A 17,806-nucleotide genomic window follows, 5' to 3' on the forward strand; every position below is an offset into this window, starting at 1 on the left:
TCTCCTAGAAATCCCTCCATGTAGTTTATAAAAATCTTTTTATTATTTTTATGTAAATATATAAAATAGTACCACATTATATACCACAGTTTATACTATACCATAATTAATTGTATATGCCTTGGTTTATTCAACCAATAAGGGGCTTCCCAGGTGGCGCTAGTGGTAAAGAACCTGCCTGCCAGTGCAGAAGACATAAGAGCTGCAGGTTCAATCCCGGGGTTGGGAAGATCCCCTGGAGGACATGGCAACCCCCTCCAGTATTCTTGCCTGGAGAATCCCCATGGACAAAGGAGCCTGGTGGGCTACAGTCCATAGGGTTGCAAAGAATCGGACACAACTGAAGTGACTTAGTACAGCATTTAACCAATATCCTATTCTTGAACATTAGCTGTTCAAGAAATAAAATATCTTGCAATTACAGATAACACTATAATGAATAACCTTGTGCATATGTATTTTTATTGTTTCATCTATTATTGTGTATTTATTTAGTGTATACATGCCCCCAAAGTAGAGACTAATATGAAATATATTTGATGCCTCAGAATATCTTTGAAATAATGAGACATTTTCAGTAGCATCCATTAAAACTTTTCTTATTTGCATTTAAGATTGTTATGACAATTTACTGATAACTTTAAAAATGAGAGAAAATTCTACTGTATACTTGCTGTAAATTTGAAATCTAGAGATTTCATGATGGATCTGTTTTTCCATTTACTGAACTAAATGCATCTCTATGTAGCTCGTATTGGAGTACCAGATGAAAATCTTACGGTTTTTGATCAATATCCAGTGTCAAAACTCCAAACTCAAGTAGAGAAACAAATAAATTACAGAAGGGAAAGGAGTCAGAGTAAGTATAATAATTATGGTAACTTTTAAATTATTTTAGTCTCATCAGAAAATCTTTTTTCTTTGGTCAATGAATATGTATTTGAGTGTATATTTTATAGAAGTAAAAATAAATGACCTAAACTGTGAATACCCACAGATAACTAGAGAACAAGATCCAAAGTGTTAATACCTTTGGATTGTAATTTCTTTGTCATAAGATTATTTCACAGCCATAAAGCATTCACTCAGTATCCACTAAGCTCAGTAACTGTCCAGTCATATCTTGAATTGTGTATACCTTTTAGCTGACTCTGGGAGATTACAGGTTCCAGGAAATTCTGCCCAGTGGGCACTTCTGACCAGTAGCAGCATCATTCTGCCTAGGCTCCAAATGACAAGCAGAAGTTTTTGAGATCTGTAACTAAAACAGCAAATAGAAATCAGAGAGGCTTAGGGGAATGGCAGCCTGGAGGCTTGATGGAGACCCCCACCAGGGTATTCTGTTAGTTGGGTCACACAAAGGTGAGATCTTCTTGGTGACCTCATAGGTAGGTGCCATCAAGTTCCCTGTTTGAAAAGTGCCAATACCAGAAAAGTACCTCTTTTTATTTGGGGAAGTTGAGAGGACCAGATATTGTTAGTCATTTCCTCTGGATAGGATGTTGTTGCTTTTTCTATATCGTGCCTAGGAATTTCACTTGGGTGATGGGTCTTGGTGCCTCATCTGTATTAATGGCTCATCACTTTGCCTCATGTGAGTCCACAGAATGACCAGTCATCATTGGGTAGTGCCCTTGTCTGGGACCACCAGGAAGACGTCTTCAACATAGTGGAAAGCTAGTGTTCCTTCCAGTAGCTTGAATTTTTCTAGGTCTCATCATATCTAAGACAGATAGTAGGGGAATTTAGGTAGACTTTTGGATGGACATTAGTGGTATATTGCAAACCATTACACATAAAATTAAACTGATCCTGATTATCCACATTGACAATGATGCTGAAAAGGGAGTTTGAGATGTCAGTTGTTGTATATCAAGTTTTTTATCTTGGGCGATAATCTCTGTGACAATGTCAAAGTCAGGTACTGCCAGTGCTCAGAGTTTTATTACAATGTTGAGCTGCCAATAGTCATTGAGACTCCATGCTCCTAAGGCCATGTGCACAGGTTAGTTGAGGCTATTGAGTGAGAATTAGTCTCACGAAGGACCTTGTTATTCTTGAACTCAGAAATGAAGGTGTTGCTTTTTGCTTTTTTATTCTAGGCAGTTGCTGCTGTTTTTGAGAAACAACAGCACTAGGGGCTGCTAGTCAGGGAGGTTTATGGTCTTCTATATGCCCACTAAAATGGTGCCAGCCAGAGCAGTTTTCTTCAGGGCTTATGGGCAAATGTGAGCAGGTGTTCACTTAGGCTAGCAGGCTGCAGACCGGCCCATCCCCCATCGGAGACAAGCAGGCAGTGGGAGTTTGTAGCCATAGCCATGAAGGGGAAATCACGGCCCCAGAGAGGCATCCTCTACCAAACTGTGAGCAGCCTTCATTGCTAACCAAGACTTCTTGGGATTCTGGACTGTTGACATCTGCTGGGAGGGTCACAGCCAGAGATCAGCTCCCCAGAAAAGACACACGGCACACCTGAGAAGATGCACCCATTGTACACCCAGAAAACTGAGCAGCTGTGATGGGAGAGGCAATAAGACGTACCCCCTACCTGGGGGTGACTGTGCTCTCCAAGCACCTAGTCACCTGAGCTGCTTGGACCTGGGAAGGGCACAAAACACAGGCCCAACCAAGTCTGCGCCTTTGTGGAGTACCGGAGAACCTGAACCTGAGCGGCTTAGACCTGGAAAGTGCACGCAACCCAGGGCCTGCCTCAGACCGTTCCCAGCAAAGCAACCTGGAGCCTGAGTAGTGTAGACAATGAAAGCTCACACGCTGTGAGTGGGGGCAAACCCACTGCAGCTGAAACACTGTGAGCACTCCCCACACATGCCAGTAATATTTGTTTGCAGTGTTCTTCCCTCCCCACAGCATGACTGAACAAGTGAGCCTAAATAAGTGACCACCATTGCCCCCTGGTGTTAGGGTGGAAATTAGACACTGAAGAGACCAGCAAACAGAAGCTAAAATAAACAGAGGGAACCGCTTTGGAAGTGACAGGTGCAACAGATTAAAACCCTGTAGTAAGCACTGACTACATTGGAAAGGGCCTATAGATCCTGAGAAGTATAAGCCAGATCAAGGAACTGAAACTGAACTGACCCCACACTGTCCACAACAGCTCTGGAGAAATTCCTAGATATATTTTTACTTATATCATTTTTTAAATTTTTTAAACTTTTTTTTAAGTCCTCTATTACTCCTTTAATTTTCGCTTATATAACCTGCTTCAGTTCAGTTCAGTCGCTCAGTCGGGTCCGACTCGTTGCGACCCCATGAATCTCAGCACACCAGGCCTCCCTGTCCATCACCAACTCCAGGAATTCACTCAAACTCACGTCCATCGAGTCGGTGATGCCATCCAGCCATCTCATCCTCTGTCGTCCCCTTCTCCTCCTGCCCCCCAATCCCTCCCAGCATCAGAGTCTTTTCCAATGAGTCAACTCTTCATGTGAGGTGGCCAAAGTATTGGAGTTTCAGCTTCAGCATCAGTCCTTCCAAAGAACACCCAGGACTGATCTCCTTCAGAATGAACCAGTTGGATCTCCTTGCAGTCCAAGGGACTCTCAAGAGTCTTCTCAAACACCACAGTTCAGAAGCATCAATTCTTCAGCGCTCAGCTTTCTTCACAGTCCAACTCTCACATCCATACATGACTACTGGAAAAACCATAGCCTTGACTAGACGGACCTTTGTTGGCAAAGTAATGTCTCTGCTTTTGAATATGCTATCTAGGTTGGTCATAACTTTCCTTCCAAGGAGTAAGCGTTTTTAATTTCATGGCTGCAGTCACCATCTGCAGTGATTTTGGAGCCCCCCAAAATAAAGTCTGACACTGTTTCCACTGTTTCTCCGTCTATTTGCCATGAAGTGATGGGACCAGATGCCATGATCTTAGTTTTCTGAATGTTGAGCTTTAAGCCAACTTTCACTCTCCTCTTTCACTTTCATCAAGAGGCTTTTTAGTTCCTCTTCACTTTCTGCCCTAAGGCTGGTGTCATCTGCATATCTGAGGTTATTGATATTTTTCCCAGCAGTCTTGATTCCAGCTTATGCTTCATCCAGCCCAGCATTTCTCATGATGTACTTTGCAAAAAAAAGACCCTATTTTTAAAGCAAACTTCATATATATATATTATAATGTTTGTGACTTTGTTTTGTTTTTTTAATATTGTATTTTTGAGAGTTTAACCTCTACTCTAGATTTTTAATCATTGCTTTTTAGTATTTGTTATCAATTTTGTACCTTTAAGAACCCAATCTTCAGTACCCGTTTTTACTTGGGAGTGTGATTACAGGCTTGATTGCTCTCTCCCCCTGTTGACTCTCCTTTCTCTCCACCAGGTCGCCTCTATTTCCTCCCTCCCCCTTCTCTTCTCTACCCAACTCTGTGAATCTCTTTGTGTGTTCTGGGCTGTGGAGAACACTTAGGGAACTGATTACAGGCTGGATCTGTCTCTCTCCGTTTGATTTCCCCTTTTCTTCTCCTGATCACCTCTGTCTCCTTCCTCCCTCTTCTCTTCTCTGTGTAACTCCATGAACATCTCTGAGGGGTCCAGACTGTGGAGAGAACATAGGGAATTGATTACTGGCTAGCTTGCTCTCTCCCCTTTTGATTTCCCCTCTTCTCCTACTGGAGAAGGCAATGGCACCCCACTCCAGTACTCTTGCCTGGAAATCCCATGGACGGAGGAGCCTGGTAGGCTGCAGTCCATGGGGTCGCTAAGAGTCAGACATGACGGAGTGACTTCACTTTCACTTTTCACTTTCATGCGTTGGAGAAGGAAATGGCAACCCACTCCAGTGTTCTTGCCTGGAGAATCCCAGGAATGGGGAGCCTGGTGGGCTGCCCTCTATGGGGTCGCACAGAGTCAGACACGACTGAAGCGACTTAGCAGCAGCAGCAGCAGCTTCTCCTCCTGGTCACCTCTATCTCCCTCCTCCCTCTTCTCTTCTCCATGTAACTCTGTGAACCTCTCCAGGTGGCCCTCACTGTGGAGAAACATCTCATCATTAACCTAGATGTTTTATCATCGGTGCTGAATAAATAGATAAAGAAGTCTTGAAGCTACTGTAAGAATAAGACTGAAAACCAGAGACAGGAGGCTTAGGTTCAAAACCTGAGAACAACAGAGAACTCCTGACTCCAGGGAACATTAGTGGATAAGAGCTCATCCAAAAGCCTCCATACCTACACTGAAACCAAGTGCCACCCAAGAGCCAACAAGTTCCATAGCAAGACATACCACACAAATTCCCCAGCAACACAGGAACATTGCCCTGAGCTTCAATATACAGGCTGTCCAAAGTCACACCAAACCCAATGACATCTCAAAACTCACGACTGGACACTTCATTGCACTCCAGAGAGAAGAAATCCAGCTCCACCCATCAGAACACCGACACAAGTTTCCCTAACAAGGAAACCTTGACAAGCCACCCATCCAACCCCACCCAGCGAGCAACCTCCACAATAAATAAAAACCACAAACTGTCAGAAGACAGAAAGGCCACCCCAAACACAGCAATCTAAACAATATGAAAAGTCAGAGAAATACTCAGCAGGTAAAGGAACAGGATAAATGCCCACCAAACCAAACAAAAGAGGAAGAGATAGGGAATCTACCTGAAAAAGAATTCAGGTAAAGATAGTGAATCCAAAATCTTGAAAACAAAATGGAGTTACAGATAAATGGCCTGGAGACAAGGATTGTGAAGATGCAAGAAATGTTTAATAAGGACCTAGAAGAAGTAAAAAAGAGTCAATATATAATGAATAATGTAATAAATGGGATCAAAAACACTCTGGAGGGAACAAAAGTAGAATAACAAAGGCAGAGATAGGATAAGTGAGGTAGAAGATAGAATGGTAGAAATAAATGAAGCAGACAGGAAAACAGAAAAAAGAATTGAAATGAGGAAAATCTCAGAGACCTCTGGACAATGTTAAATGCCCCAACATTCAATTCATAGGAGTCTCAGAAGAAGAAAACAAAAAGGAAGACCATGAGAAAATACTTGAGGAGATAATAGTTGAAAACTTCCCTAACATGGGGAAGGAAATAATCACCCAAGTCCAAGAAATCCAGAGAGTCCCAAACAGGATAAACCCAAGGTGAAACACCCCAAGACACATATTAATCAAATTAACAAAGATCAAACACAAAGAACAAATATAAAAAGCAGCAAGGCAAAAACAACAAATAACACACAAGGGCATCCCCATAAGTTTAATAGCTGATCTTTCAATAGAAAGTCTTCAGACCAGAAGGGAATGGCAGGACATACTTAAAATGATGAAAGAGAAAAACCTACAACCCAGATTACTGTACCCATCAAGGATCTCATTCAAATATGAAGGAAAAATCAAAAGCTTTACAGGCAAGCAAAAGCTGAGACAATTCAGCACCACCAAACCAGCTCTCCAACAAATACTAAAGGATCTTCTCTAGACAGGAAACACAGAAAGGGTGTATCAACTCAAACGCAAAAGAACAAAGTAAATGGCAATGGGATCATCAGTTTAGTTCAGTTCAGTCACTCAGCTGTGTCCGACTCTTTGCGACCCCATGAATCCCAGCACACCAGGCCTCCCTGTCCATCACCAACTCCCGGAGTTTACCCAAACTCATGTCCATCGAGTCGGTGATGCCATCCAGCCATCTCATCCTCTGTTGTCCCCTTCTCCTCCTGCCCCCAATCCCTCCCAGCATCAGGGTCTTTTCCAATGAGTCAACTCTAAGCATGAGGTGGCCAAAGTATTGGAGTTTCAGCTTCAGCATCAGTCCTTCCAATGAACGCCCAGGACTGATCTCCTTTAGAATGGACTGGTTGGATCTCCTTACAGTCCAAGGGACTCTCAAGAGTGTTCTCCAACACCATAGTTCAAAAGCATCAATTCTTCGGCACTCAGCTTTCTTCACAGTCCAACTCTCACATCCATACATGACCACTGGAAAAACCATAACCTTGACTAGACGGACCTCTGTTGGCAAAGTAATATCTTTGCTTTTGAATATGCTATCTAGGTTGGTCATAACTTTCCTTCCAAGGAATAAGCATCTTTTAATTTCATGGCTGCAGTCACCATCTGCAGTGATTTTGGAACCCCTAAAATAAAGTCTGACACTGTTTCCACTGTTTCTCCGTCTATTTGCCATGAAGTGATGGGACCAGATGCCATGATCTTAGTTTTCTGAATGTTGAGCTTTAAGCCAATTTTTTCACTCTCCTCTTTCACTTTCATCAAGAGGCTTTTTAGTTCATTTTCACTTTCTGCCCTAAGGCTGGTGTCATCTGCATATCTGAGGTTATTGATATTTCTCCTGGCAGTCTTGATTCCAGCTTGTGCTTCTTCTGGCCCAGCGTTTCTCATGATGTACTCTGCATATGAGTTAAATAGCAGGGTGACCATATATAGCCTTGACGTAATCCTTTTCCTATTTGGAACCAGTCTGTTATTCCATGTCCAGTTACTAATAATTACCTTAAATGTAAATGGATTGAATGCCCCAACCAAAAGACAAAGACTGGCTGAATGGATACAAAGAAAAAAGACCCCTGTATATGTTGTCTTTCTTTCCAAAAGAAAGCAAGAGTAACAATACTCATATCAAATAAAATAGACTTTAAAATAAAGGCTGTGAAAAGAGACAAGGAAAGACACTACATAATGATCAAGGGATCAATCCAAGAAAAAGATATAACAATATAAATATATATGCACCCAACATAGGAGCACCGCAATATGTAAGGCAAATGCTAACAAGTCTGAAAGGGAAATAACAATAACACAGTAATAGTGGGAGACTTTAATACCCCACTCACACTTCTGGATAGATCAGCTAAACATAAAATTAACAAGGAAACACAAACTTTAAATGACTATGGACCAGTTAGACCTAATTGATATCTATAGGATATTTCACCCCAAAACAATGAATTTCACCTTTTTCTCAAGCGCACATGAAACCTTCTCCAGGATAGATCACATCCTGAGCCATAAATCTAGCCTTGGTAAATTCAAGAAAATTGAAATCATTCCAAGCATCTTTATGATGATAATGCAGTAAGATTACATGTCAGTTACAGGAGAAAAACTATTAAAAATTCCAACATATGGAGGTTGAACAACACGCTGCTGAATAACCAAAAAATCACAGAAGAAATAAAAAAAGATATCAAAATATGCATAGAAACGAATGAAAATGAAAACACAACAACCCCAAGCCTATGGAACACTGTAAAAGCAGTGCTAAGGGGAAGGTTCATAACAATACAGGCTTACCTCAAGAAACAAGAAAAAAGTCAACTAACAACCTAACTCTACACCTAAGGCAACTAGAAAAGGAAGAGAAATGAAGAACCCCAGGGTTAGCAGAAGGAAAGAAATCTTAAAAATTAGGGCAGAAATAAATGCAAAAGAAACAAAAGGGACCGTAGCAAAAATCAACAAAGCCAAAAGCTGGTTCTTTGAGAAAATAAATAAAATTGACAAATCATTAGCCAGACTCATCAAGAAACAAAAGGAGAAGAATCAAATCAACAAAATTAGAACTGAAAATGGAGAGATCACAGCAGACAACACAGAAATACAAAGGATCATAAGAGACTACTATCAGCAATTATATGCCAATAAAATGGACAACGTGGAAGAAATGGACAAATTCTTAGAAAAGTACAACTTTCCAAAATGAACCAGGAAGAAATAGAAAATCTTAACAGACCCATCACAAGCACAGAAACTGAAACTGTAAACAGAAATCTTCCAGCAAACAAAAGCCCAGGTCCAGACGGCTTCACAGCTGAATTCTACCAAAAATTTAGAGAAGAGCTAACATCTATCCTACTCAAACTCTTCCAGAAAATTGCAGAGGAAGGGAAACTTCCAAACTCATTCTATGAGGCCACCATCACCCTAATACCAAAACCTGACAAAGATGCCACACAAAAAAAAGAAAACTACAGGCCAATATCACTGATGTACAAAGATGCAAAAATCCTTAACAAAATTCTAGCAAACAGAATCTGACAACATATTAAAACGATCATACATCATAATGAAGTTGGAGAAGGCAATGGCACCCCACTCCAGTACTCTTGCCTGGAAAATCCCATGGATGGAGAAGCCTGGAAGGCTGCAGTCCATGGGGTCGCTGAGGGTCAGACATGACTGAGCGACTTCACTTTTCACTTTTCACTTTCATGCATTGGAGAAGGAGATGGCAACCCACTCCAGTGTTCTTGCCTGGAGAATCCCAGGGACGGGGCATCCTGGTGGGCTGCCGTCTATGGGGTCGCACAGAGTTGGACACGACTGAAGTGACTCAGCAGCAGCAGCATAACCAAGTGGGCTTTATCCCAAGGATACAAGGATTCTTCAATATCTGCAAATCAATCAATGTAATCCACCACTTTGACAAATTGAAAAATAAAAACCATATGATTATCTCAATGGATACAGACAAACCCTTTGACAAAATTCAACATCCATTTATGATAAATATTCTCCAAAAAGCAGGAATAGAAGGAACATACCTCAACATAATAAAAGCTATATATGACAAATCCACAGCAAACATTATCCTCAATGGTGAAATTTGAAAGCATTTCCCCTAAAGTAAGGAACAAGACAAGGGTGCCCACTCTCACCACTACTGTTCAACACAGTTTGGAAGCTTGGGTCACAGCAATCAGAGCAGAAAAAGAAATAAAAGGAATCCAGATTGGAAAAGAAGAAGTAAAACTCTCACTGTTTGCAGATGACATGATCCTCTACATAGAAAACCCTAGGAAACCAGAAACCCTAGAAACCAGAAAATTACTAGAGCTAATCAATGAATATAGTAAATTTGCAGGATATAAAATTAACACACAGAAATCCCTTGCATTCCTATACACTAACAATGAGAAAACAGAAATTAAGGAAACAATTCCATTCACCATTGCAATGTAAAGAATTAAATATTAGGAATATATCTACCTAAAGAAACAAAAGACGTATATATAGAAAACTATAAAACACTGATGAAAGAAATCAAAGAGGACACAAATAGATGGAGAAATATACCATGTTCATGGATTGGAAGAATCAAGATAGTGAATATGACTATACTACCCAAAGCAATCTATAGATTCAATGCAATCCCTATCAAGCCCAACAGTATTTTTCACAGCACTAGAACAAATAATTTCACAATTTGTATGGGAAAAAAAAAAAAAAAAAAAAAAAACCTTAAATAGCCAAAGCAATCTTGAGAAAGAAAAATGGAACTGGAGGAATCAACCTGCCTAACTTCAGGCTATACAACAAAGCCACAGTCATCAAGACAGTATGGTACTGGCACAAAGACAAAAATATAGATCAATGGAACAAAATAGTCCAGAGATAAATCCACACACCTATGGACACCTTATCTTTGACAATGGAGGCAAGAGTATACAATGGAGAAAAGTCAATCTCTTTAACATGTGGTGCTGGGAAAACTGGTCAACCACCTGTAAAAGAATGAAACAAGAACACTTCTAACACTATACACAAAAACAAATTCAAAATGGATTAAAGATCTAAACATAAGACCAGATAGTATAAAACTCCTAGAGGAAAACGTAGGCAAAACACTCTATGACATAAATCACAGCAAGATCCTCTATAACCCACCTCCCAGAGTAATGGAAATAAAAGCAAAAATAAACAAATGGAGCCTAATTAAACTTAAAAGCCTTTGCACAACAAAGGAAACCATAAGCAAGGTGAAAAGACAGCCTTCAGAATGGGAGAAAATAATAGCAAATGAAGCAACTGACAAAGAATTAATCTCAAAAATATACAAGCAGCTCATGCAGCTCAATTCCAGAAAAATAAATAACCCAATCAAAAAATGGGCCAAAGAACTAAACAGGCATTTCTCCAAAGAAGACATACAGATGGCTAACAAACACATGAAAAGATGCTCAACATCACTCATTATCAGAGAAATGCAAATCAAAACCACAATGAGGTACCATTTCACGCCAGTCAGAATGGCTGCGATCCAAAAGTCTACAAGCAATAAATGCTGGAGAGGGTGTGGAGAAAAGGGAACCCTCTTACACTGTTGGTGGGAATGCAAACTAGTACAGCCACTATGGAGAACAGTGTGGGGATTCCTGAAAAAAACTGGAAATAGAACTGCCATATGACCCAACAATTCCACTACTGGGCATACACACTGAGGAAACCAGAATTGAAAGAGACACGTGTACCCCAATGTTCATTGTAGCTCTGTTTATAATAGCCAGGACATGGAAGCAACCTAGATGTCCATTGGCAGACAAATGGATAAGAAAGCTGTGGTACAGATACACAATGGAGTATTACTCAGCCATTAAAAAGAATACGTTTGAATCAGTCCTAATGAGGTGGATGAAACTGGAGCCTATTATACAGAGTGAAGTAAGCCAGAAAGGAAAGCACCACTACAGTATACTAACTGCATATATATGGAATTTAGAAGGATGGTAACGATAACCCTATATGAGAGACAGCAAAAGAGACACAGATGCATAGAACAGTCTTTTGGACTCTGTGGGAGAGGGCAAGGGTGGGAAGATTTGGGAGAATGGCATTGAAACATGTATATTATCATATGTGAAATGCATCACCAGTCCAGGTTCAATGCATAAGACAGGGTACTTGGAACTGTTTCACTGAGACGACCCAGAGGGATGGGATGGGGAGGGAGGTGGGAGGGTGGTTCAGGATGGGGACCACATGTACAGCCATGGCAGATTTATGTCAATGTATGGCAAAACCACTACATTATTGTAAAGTAATTAGCCTCCAATTAAAATAAATGTTTTTTTTAAGCCAATTTCCCCTCCAAAAAAAGAATAAATAAAATAAAATATACTTGCTGCTTAGGAAAATTTATATAATGAGATAGCTTCAACATCATCTAGTTTTATAACAGATCTAGCATTATAGTATTAGTCAATGACTTATGACTTCATAAAAATGAGAGAAAATTCTACTGTACCCTTATTATAAATTTGAAATCTAAAGATGGCCCAATAGTTGTATTTTTCCAGGTAATAGACTAAATGCATCTTTTATGTAGGTTATTTTGGAGCATCAGGTCAAAATACTCTGCTTGTGAATGAAGATTTAGTTTCGAAACCCCAAAAGCAAGTGAAGAAACAGATAGCTTCTCGAGAGGAAAGACGCTATAGTAAGTATAATAAATAAAGGAAATGTTAAATGATTTTAAACTCATCAGAAGATTTTTTTTCCTTTGGTTCATGAATATGTATTTGAGCATATATTTTATAGAAGTCAAAATGAATGACCTAAGATAATTTGAGAACAATGGCAAAGTAATGATACCGTTTTGTTGGTATTTGCACAGTTAATAATTCAGTTCAGTTCAGTCACTCAGTTGTGTCCAACTCTTTGCGACCCCATGAATCACAGCACGCCAGGCCTCCCTGTCCATCACCAACTCCTGGAGTTCACCCAAACTCATGTCCATTGAGTCGGTGATGCCATCCAGCCATCTCATCCTCTGTCGTCCCCTTCTCCTCCTGCCCCCAATCCCTCCCAGCATCAGGGTCTTTTCCAATCAGTTAACTCTTCGCATGGGGTGGCCAAAATATTGGAGTTTCAGCTTCAGCATCAGTCCCACCAATGAACAGCCAGGACTGATCTCCTTTAGGTTGGACTGGTTGGATCTCCTTGCAGTCCAAGGGACTCTCAAGAGTCTTCTCCAACACCACAGTTCAAAAGCATCAATTCTTCAGCGCTCAGCTTTCTTCACAGTCCAACTCTCACATCCATACCACTGGAAAAACCATAGCCTTGATTAGACGGACCTTTGTTGGCAAAGTAATATCTCTGCTTTTCAATATGCTATCTAGGTTGGTCACTCAGTAACAAAACTGCTTTCACACACACTCATGACAATTATTCACATGATGTTTCTTAATTCAGCTCTATGCAAAGAAAATTTGATTATTTGGCATATCCAGAAGTTCCATTATACATGTATGTTTTTCTACCTAGCATATCCTTTTCAAAACCAGAAAAATTATATAACAGTTGAAAATCTACATCCTGAGAAGGAGGATTTGTTTTCAAGAAAGCAATCCCAAACTCAGAAACCTAGAGCTATCAAAAAGGAGAATCTTGATGGTAAGTAATTAAGCATAAATCTTATAAACTGTATGTAATTAATTTCAGAATGCTGTTTTTTGTTTATGAATATATCTTCAACCATTTGCTTATTTAGTAATTACTCTCATTGTGCCCAGCGCTGAATGTGCACACTCTGCGTTTAGTTGTTCAGTCGTGTCCGACTCTTGCGACCCTGTAGACTGCAGCCTGCCAGGCTCCTTTGTCCAAGGGATTCTCCAGGCAAGAATACGAGAATGGGTTACCATTTCCTTCTCCAGGGGATCTTCCCAACCCAGGGATTGAACCCAGGCCTTCTGTATTGCAGTCAGACTCTACTGACTGAGCTACCCAAGAAGCCCATTGTACTTTGTACTTTGCCAATGCCCATTGTACATTCTCATTGTACTTCAGATCTTTATTGATGATTTATCTCTTTCTTTTGTAATCCACTCCAGTGTTCTTGCCTGGAGAATCCCAGGGATGGGGGAGCCTGGTGGGCTGCCGTCTATGGGGTCGCACAGTCGGACACGACTGAAGTGACTTAGCAATTTGTAATCACTGAATTAAATGTGTTATATCTTACACTTTGTGGATTTCTCTATTCTTGTAGTTGTGATAGGCTTTGGTTTATATCTTGTGATATTCTATTATTTTTGTGCATATAAATTTTAAAGTGATATTATTCTTGGGGACAGAGCATTTTATCCTAAGGGAGAGACTTCATTATTTTTATGGTTTTTATTTATTTTCCTTTAAAACTACCTTATCTGCTATCAGTGTAGCTCCACAAACTTTCTTTTGGTTGGTATTTGCATGATACATTTTTTTCTCTCCTGTTACTTTAAAGATACTTTCCTGTATCTTTGTGATTTTGCTGAATTTCTGGTAAGAAACTTATAGAATTCAGCCTGATCTTTTAATTACCTCTCACAATCATATATAATCTGATTATGATATATTTAAGTGTAATTCCACTATTTTTCCTATTTGATATATTTCTTTCAGTCTTTCACTATGTTCTTTATCATAATATGTGTTTTCCTTGGCCATATTTAATACCAAAAATTTTAAGCTTTATTCAAAACTACAAATGCTATAAAAAAAACTAAATAATAATTTTAAATGTAAGTATTTATAATAATGTTTATAGTAATAGTATTTCCAAATTAAATTTATTTGTTCAGTTCAGTTCAGTCGCTCAGTCATGTCCGACTCTTTGCGACTCCATGGACTGCAGCACACCAGGCCTTCCTGTCCATCACCAACTCCCGGAGTTTATCCAAACTCATGTCCATTGAGTCGGTGATACCATCCTACCATCTCGTCCTCTGTCGTCCCCTTCTCCTCCTGCCTTAAATCTTTCCCAGCATCAGGGTCTTTTCCAATGAGTCAGCTCTTTGCATCAGGTGGCCAAAGTATTGGAGTTTCAGCTTCAACATCAGTCCTTCCTATGAACACTCAGGACTGATCTCCTTTGGGATGGACTGGTTGGATCTCCTTGCAGTCCAAGGGGCTCTCAAGAGTCTTCTCCAGCACCACAGTTCAAAAGCATCAATTGTTTGGTATGTAGCTTTCTTCACAGTCCAACTCTCACATCCATACATGACTACTGGAAAACCATAGCTTTGACTAGACAGACCTTTGTAAGCAAAGTAATGTCTCTGCTTTTTAATAAGCTGTCTAGGTTGGTCATAACTTTCCATCCAAGGAGTAAGCGTCTTTTAATTTCTTGGCTGCAGTCACCATTTGCAATGATTTTGGAGCCCAAAAACATAAAGTCTACCACTGTTTCCACTGTTTCCCTGTCCATTTGCCATGAAGTTATGGGACCGGATGCCATGATCTTCATTTTCTGAATGTTGAGCTTTAAGCCAACTTTTTCACTCTCCTCTCTCACTTTCATCAGGATGCTCTTTAGTTCTTCACTTTCTGCCATACGGGTGGTATCATCTGCATATCTGAGGTTATTGATATTTCCCCCAGCAATCTTGATTCCAGCTTGTACTTCATCCAGCCCAGTGTTTCTTACGATGTACTCAGCATATAAGTTAAATAAGCAGGGTGACAATATACAGACTTGACGTACTCCTTTTCCTATTTAGAACTAGTCTGTTGTTCCATGTCCAGTTCTAACTGTTGCTTTAAATATATTTGATGCGTCTGTGTATCTGGAAAGTAATGACTGCTTCATATACATGTGTGAAAAACATATTCACATGATATTTGCACTTCAAATAGACAATGATTTGTTTATATCATTTAAAGATAAAGTACAATATTGTAGGATAACTAACATAAATTGTAAATCTAGAGGTTCCACTGCAGATTTCTGATTCTCTATTTGTGTTTTTATGAGCCATTCTTCCTAAAGCCCAGAAAATTAATGAGGTATCAAATGAAAATCTTTTGCCTGACACTTGGAACTGCTAGAACGAAAAGACTCAGTAGTAAATATTATTATGAATGTTATTAAATTATTTTGCGTTTTAATTGTTTTAAGCAGAATTATGTTCATGAATGTGTGAGCTTACAGTCAGCAAAGTCAAGGTTTTATTGTGTTATTTAAACTCCTATTTCTTGACTTCTTCAAATTTTGTTTCTTATATCCATTATGGAGCAATGTCTGTACTAAATTCTCCCACTATGATTGTGGATTTACCTATTTTTGTAGTATTGTCCTTTTTCCTTATACTGTCTGTGTTGTTAGGAGCATACAAATAAAATGTCTGATAGTCCTTATGGACTCAACGTTTTCTTTTTATAAACAGTACCATCTTAGTCTGTCTCCAGTAAGGTCTTTTGATTAAAATCTTAGTTTGTATGACGTTGATATAACTACTACAGATTTCTTTTGGTTCATATTTGCATATCTTTTTTCACCCTTTTATTTTCCAGTTTCTATATTCTTATAAACCAGTGACATCGCTTATAGATTATAGTTAAATTGCTTATAAATCCAGTGTGACTGTCATTGTCTAGCCCAACAACATGTAATCCACTTATAATTATTGTACTTACTAATATATTTAAATTTAAGTATTTCCTTTTTTGGGTGCTTTCTAATTTTTGCACCTGATTCAGGTTTCTATTTCTTTTCTTATTTTGGAATTATTACTTTTTAATCAGTTTAACTTTTAAACCCATTGTATATGTTGTTAAAAGTTTTAAAGTATTTTTAAATATGACTATCCTTAGTACAATAAAGTCTAATTACAACTTCTTGAGTGTTTGTATGCAGTAACAAGTCTTCCACATACTTTAAGGAAACCACTCTGATGATTTTATACTTAATTTCATAGTCCATTTTGAAAATGCGCTATCAGTTAGAGGATGGGGTGGGCAAGGGGAAGATGGTTTGATCATTTGTTTAAATTGTGTGTATTTACTTGTAAAATTGGATGGAAACTTTAAGTTCTTGGTATACATTAATAATCCAAAGATTTCACAGTCCAGCTGTTTTACTTTTTACTGGATTAAGAGCCTCTATACTTGTAGCTGAGAAAATGGATGAGATGTCAGATGAAATCTTACACCTAAAGAAAAAGTTTAAATCTTATAAAACTCGTCTCGAATTAAGACACTTGGAACTGCCAGAAAAGTGAGGCTTTGTAGTAAGAATATCATATACTGATTTTTAATTAATTTTCTCCAGTTCTTTAATATTTATTCAGTTGATCACAGGAATATATGCTATATATGTATCATATATACTTATATGCACACATAAACATAACATATACATGTTTGTGTATGTATGTTCTCCATTAGGTGAAGTTGATTAACTATGATGTTTTTGCCTTCTTAATTTCATTGAAGTTCTATGTTTATTTTATCATTTGTGAGAAAGGTATGTTAAATTCAACTACTGTGTATATTTTTCCATTACTCTTTGTTCTGTCAATTTCAATTGTATGTTTCTAAAGCTTTATTATATATAAAAATACAGATGCATGATCTATGTCATATATATAGGTGATATATTACATACAAGTATATATAATAAATATGCAGATTTTAATTTGTTATATGTTCTTAGTGAACTGAAATTCTGTCTTTATGATGGACATTTTGTAGTAATTTTTTGTACCTTTATTTTATCTGATGTTAGCCTAGTATCTTTATGTAACTATTCACATGGAATGATTTTTTATCCCTTTATTCTTAACCTTTTCATATTATGATTTAGTTGTATATAATTGCTAATTTTTGTTTGGTTTTTGGATTTTTTTTTGTTTTTAAATATATTTATTTATTTAAACCTTCCCTAATTTTTTTCAGCAATGTTTTCTTTTTTTATTTTACATGTACACACTGCTGTATTTATTTATATTGGATCTTCATTGTTGCACTCGGGATTTTTCTAGTTGCAGGGAGCAGGAGCTACTCTCTCGTTGTGGTGCATAGGCTTCTCTTTGTGATAGCTTCTCGTTGCTGAGCACAGGCTCTAGGCACACAGGCCTCAGTAGTTGCAACTTGCTGGCTCTAGGGCATGCAGGCTTCAGTAGTTATGGTGCATGGGCTTAGTTGCTCCACTGTTTGTGGAATCTTCCCGGACCAAGGTTTGAACCAATGTCCCCTACATTGGTAGGCAGATTCTTATGCACTGTGCCACCAGGGAAATCCTAGTTATTTTTTAATCCAGTATAAATCTTCTAAATA

At 38.7% G+C, this 17,806-nt stretch overlaps 1 protein-coding gene across 2 annotated transcripts in view; it reads left to right on the forward strand.

Moving 5' to 3' along the window:
- CCDC7 (coiled-coil domain containing 7) overlaps window positions 1-17,806 on the forward strand; it is a 263,556-nt gene that overhangs the window by 174,166 nt on the left and 71,584 nt on the right. For both annotated transcript variants that reach the window (XM_044928180.2, XM_044928181.2), the window contains 3 exons: window positions 749-859; window positions 12,096-12,206; window positions 13,037-13,165. In XM_044928180.2, the coding sequence (XP_044784115.2) occupies window positions 749-859; window positions 12,096-12,206; window positions 13,037-13,165 (351 nt within the window). The remainder of the gene's footprint in view (window positions 1-748; window positions 860-12,095; window positions 12,207-13,036; window positions 13,166-17,806) is intronic.

Source organism: Bubalus bubalis, chromosome 14, assembly GCF_019923935.1.
Source record: "Bubalus bubalis isolate 160015118507 breed Murrah chromosome 14, NDDB_SH_1, whole genome shotgun sequence".
NCBI lineage: Eukaryota > Metazoa > Chordata > Mammalia > Artiodactyla > Bovidae > Bubalus > Bubalus bubalis.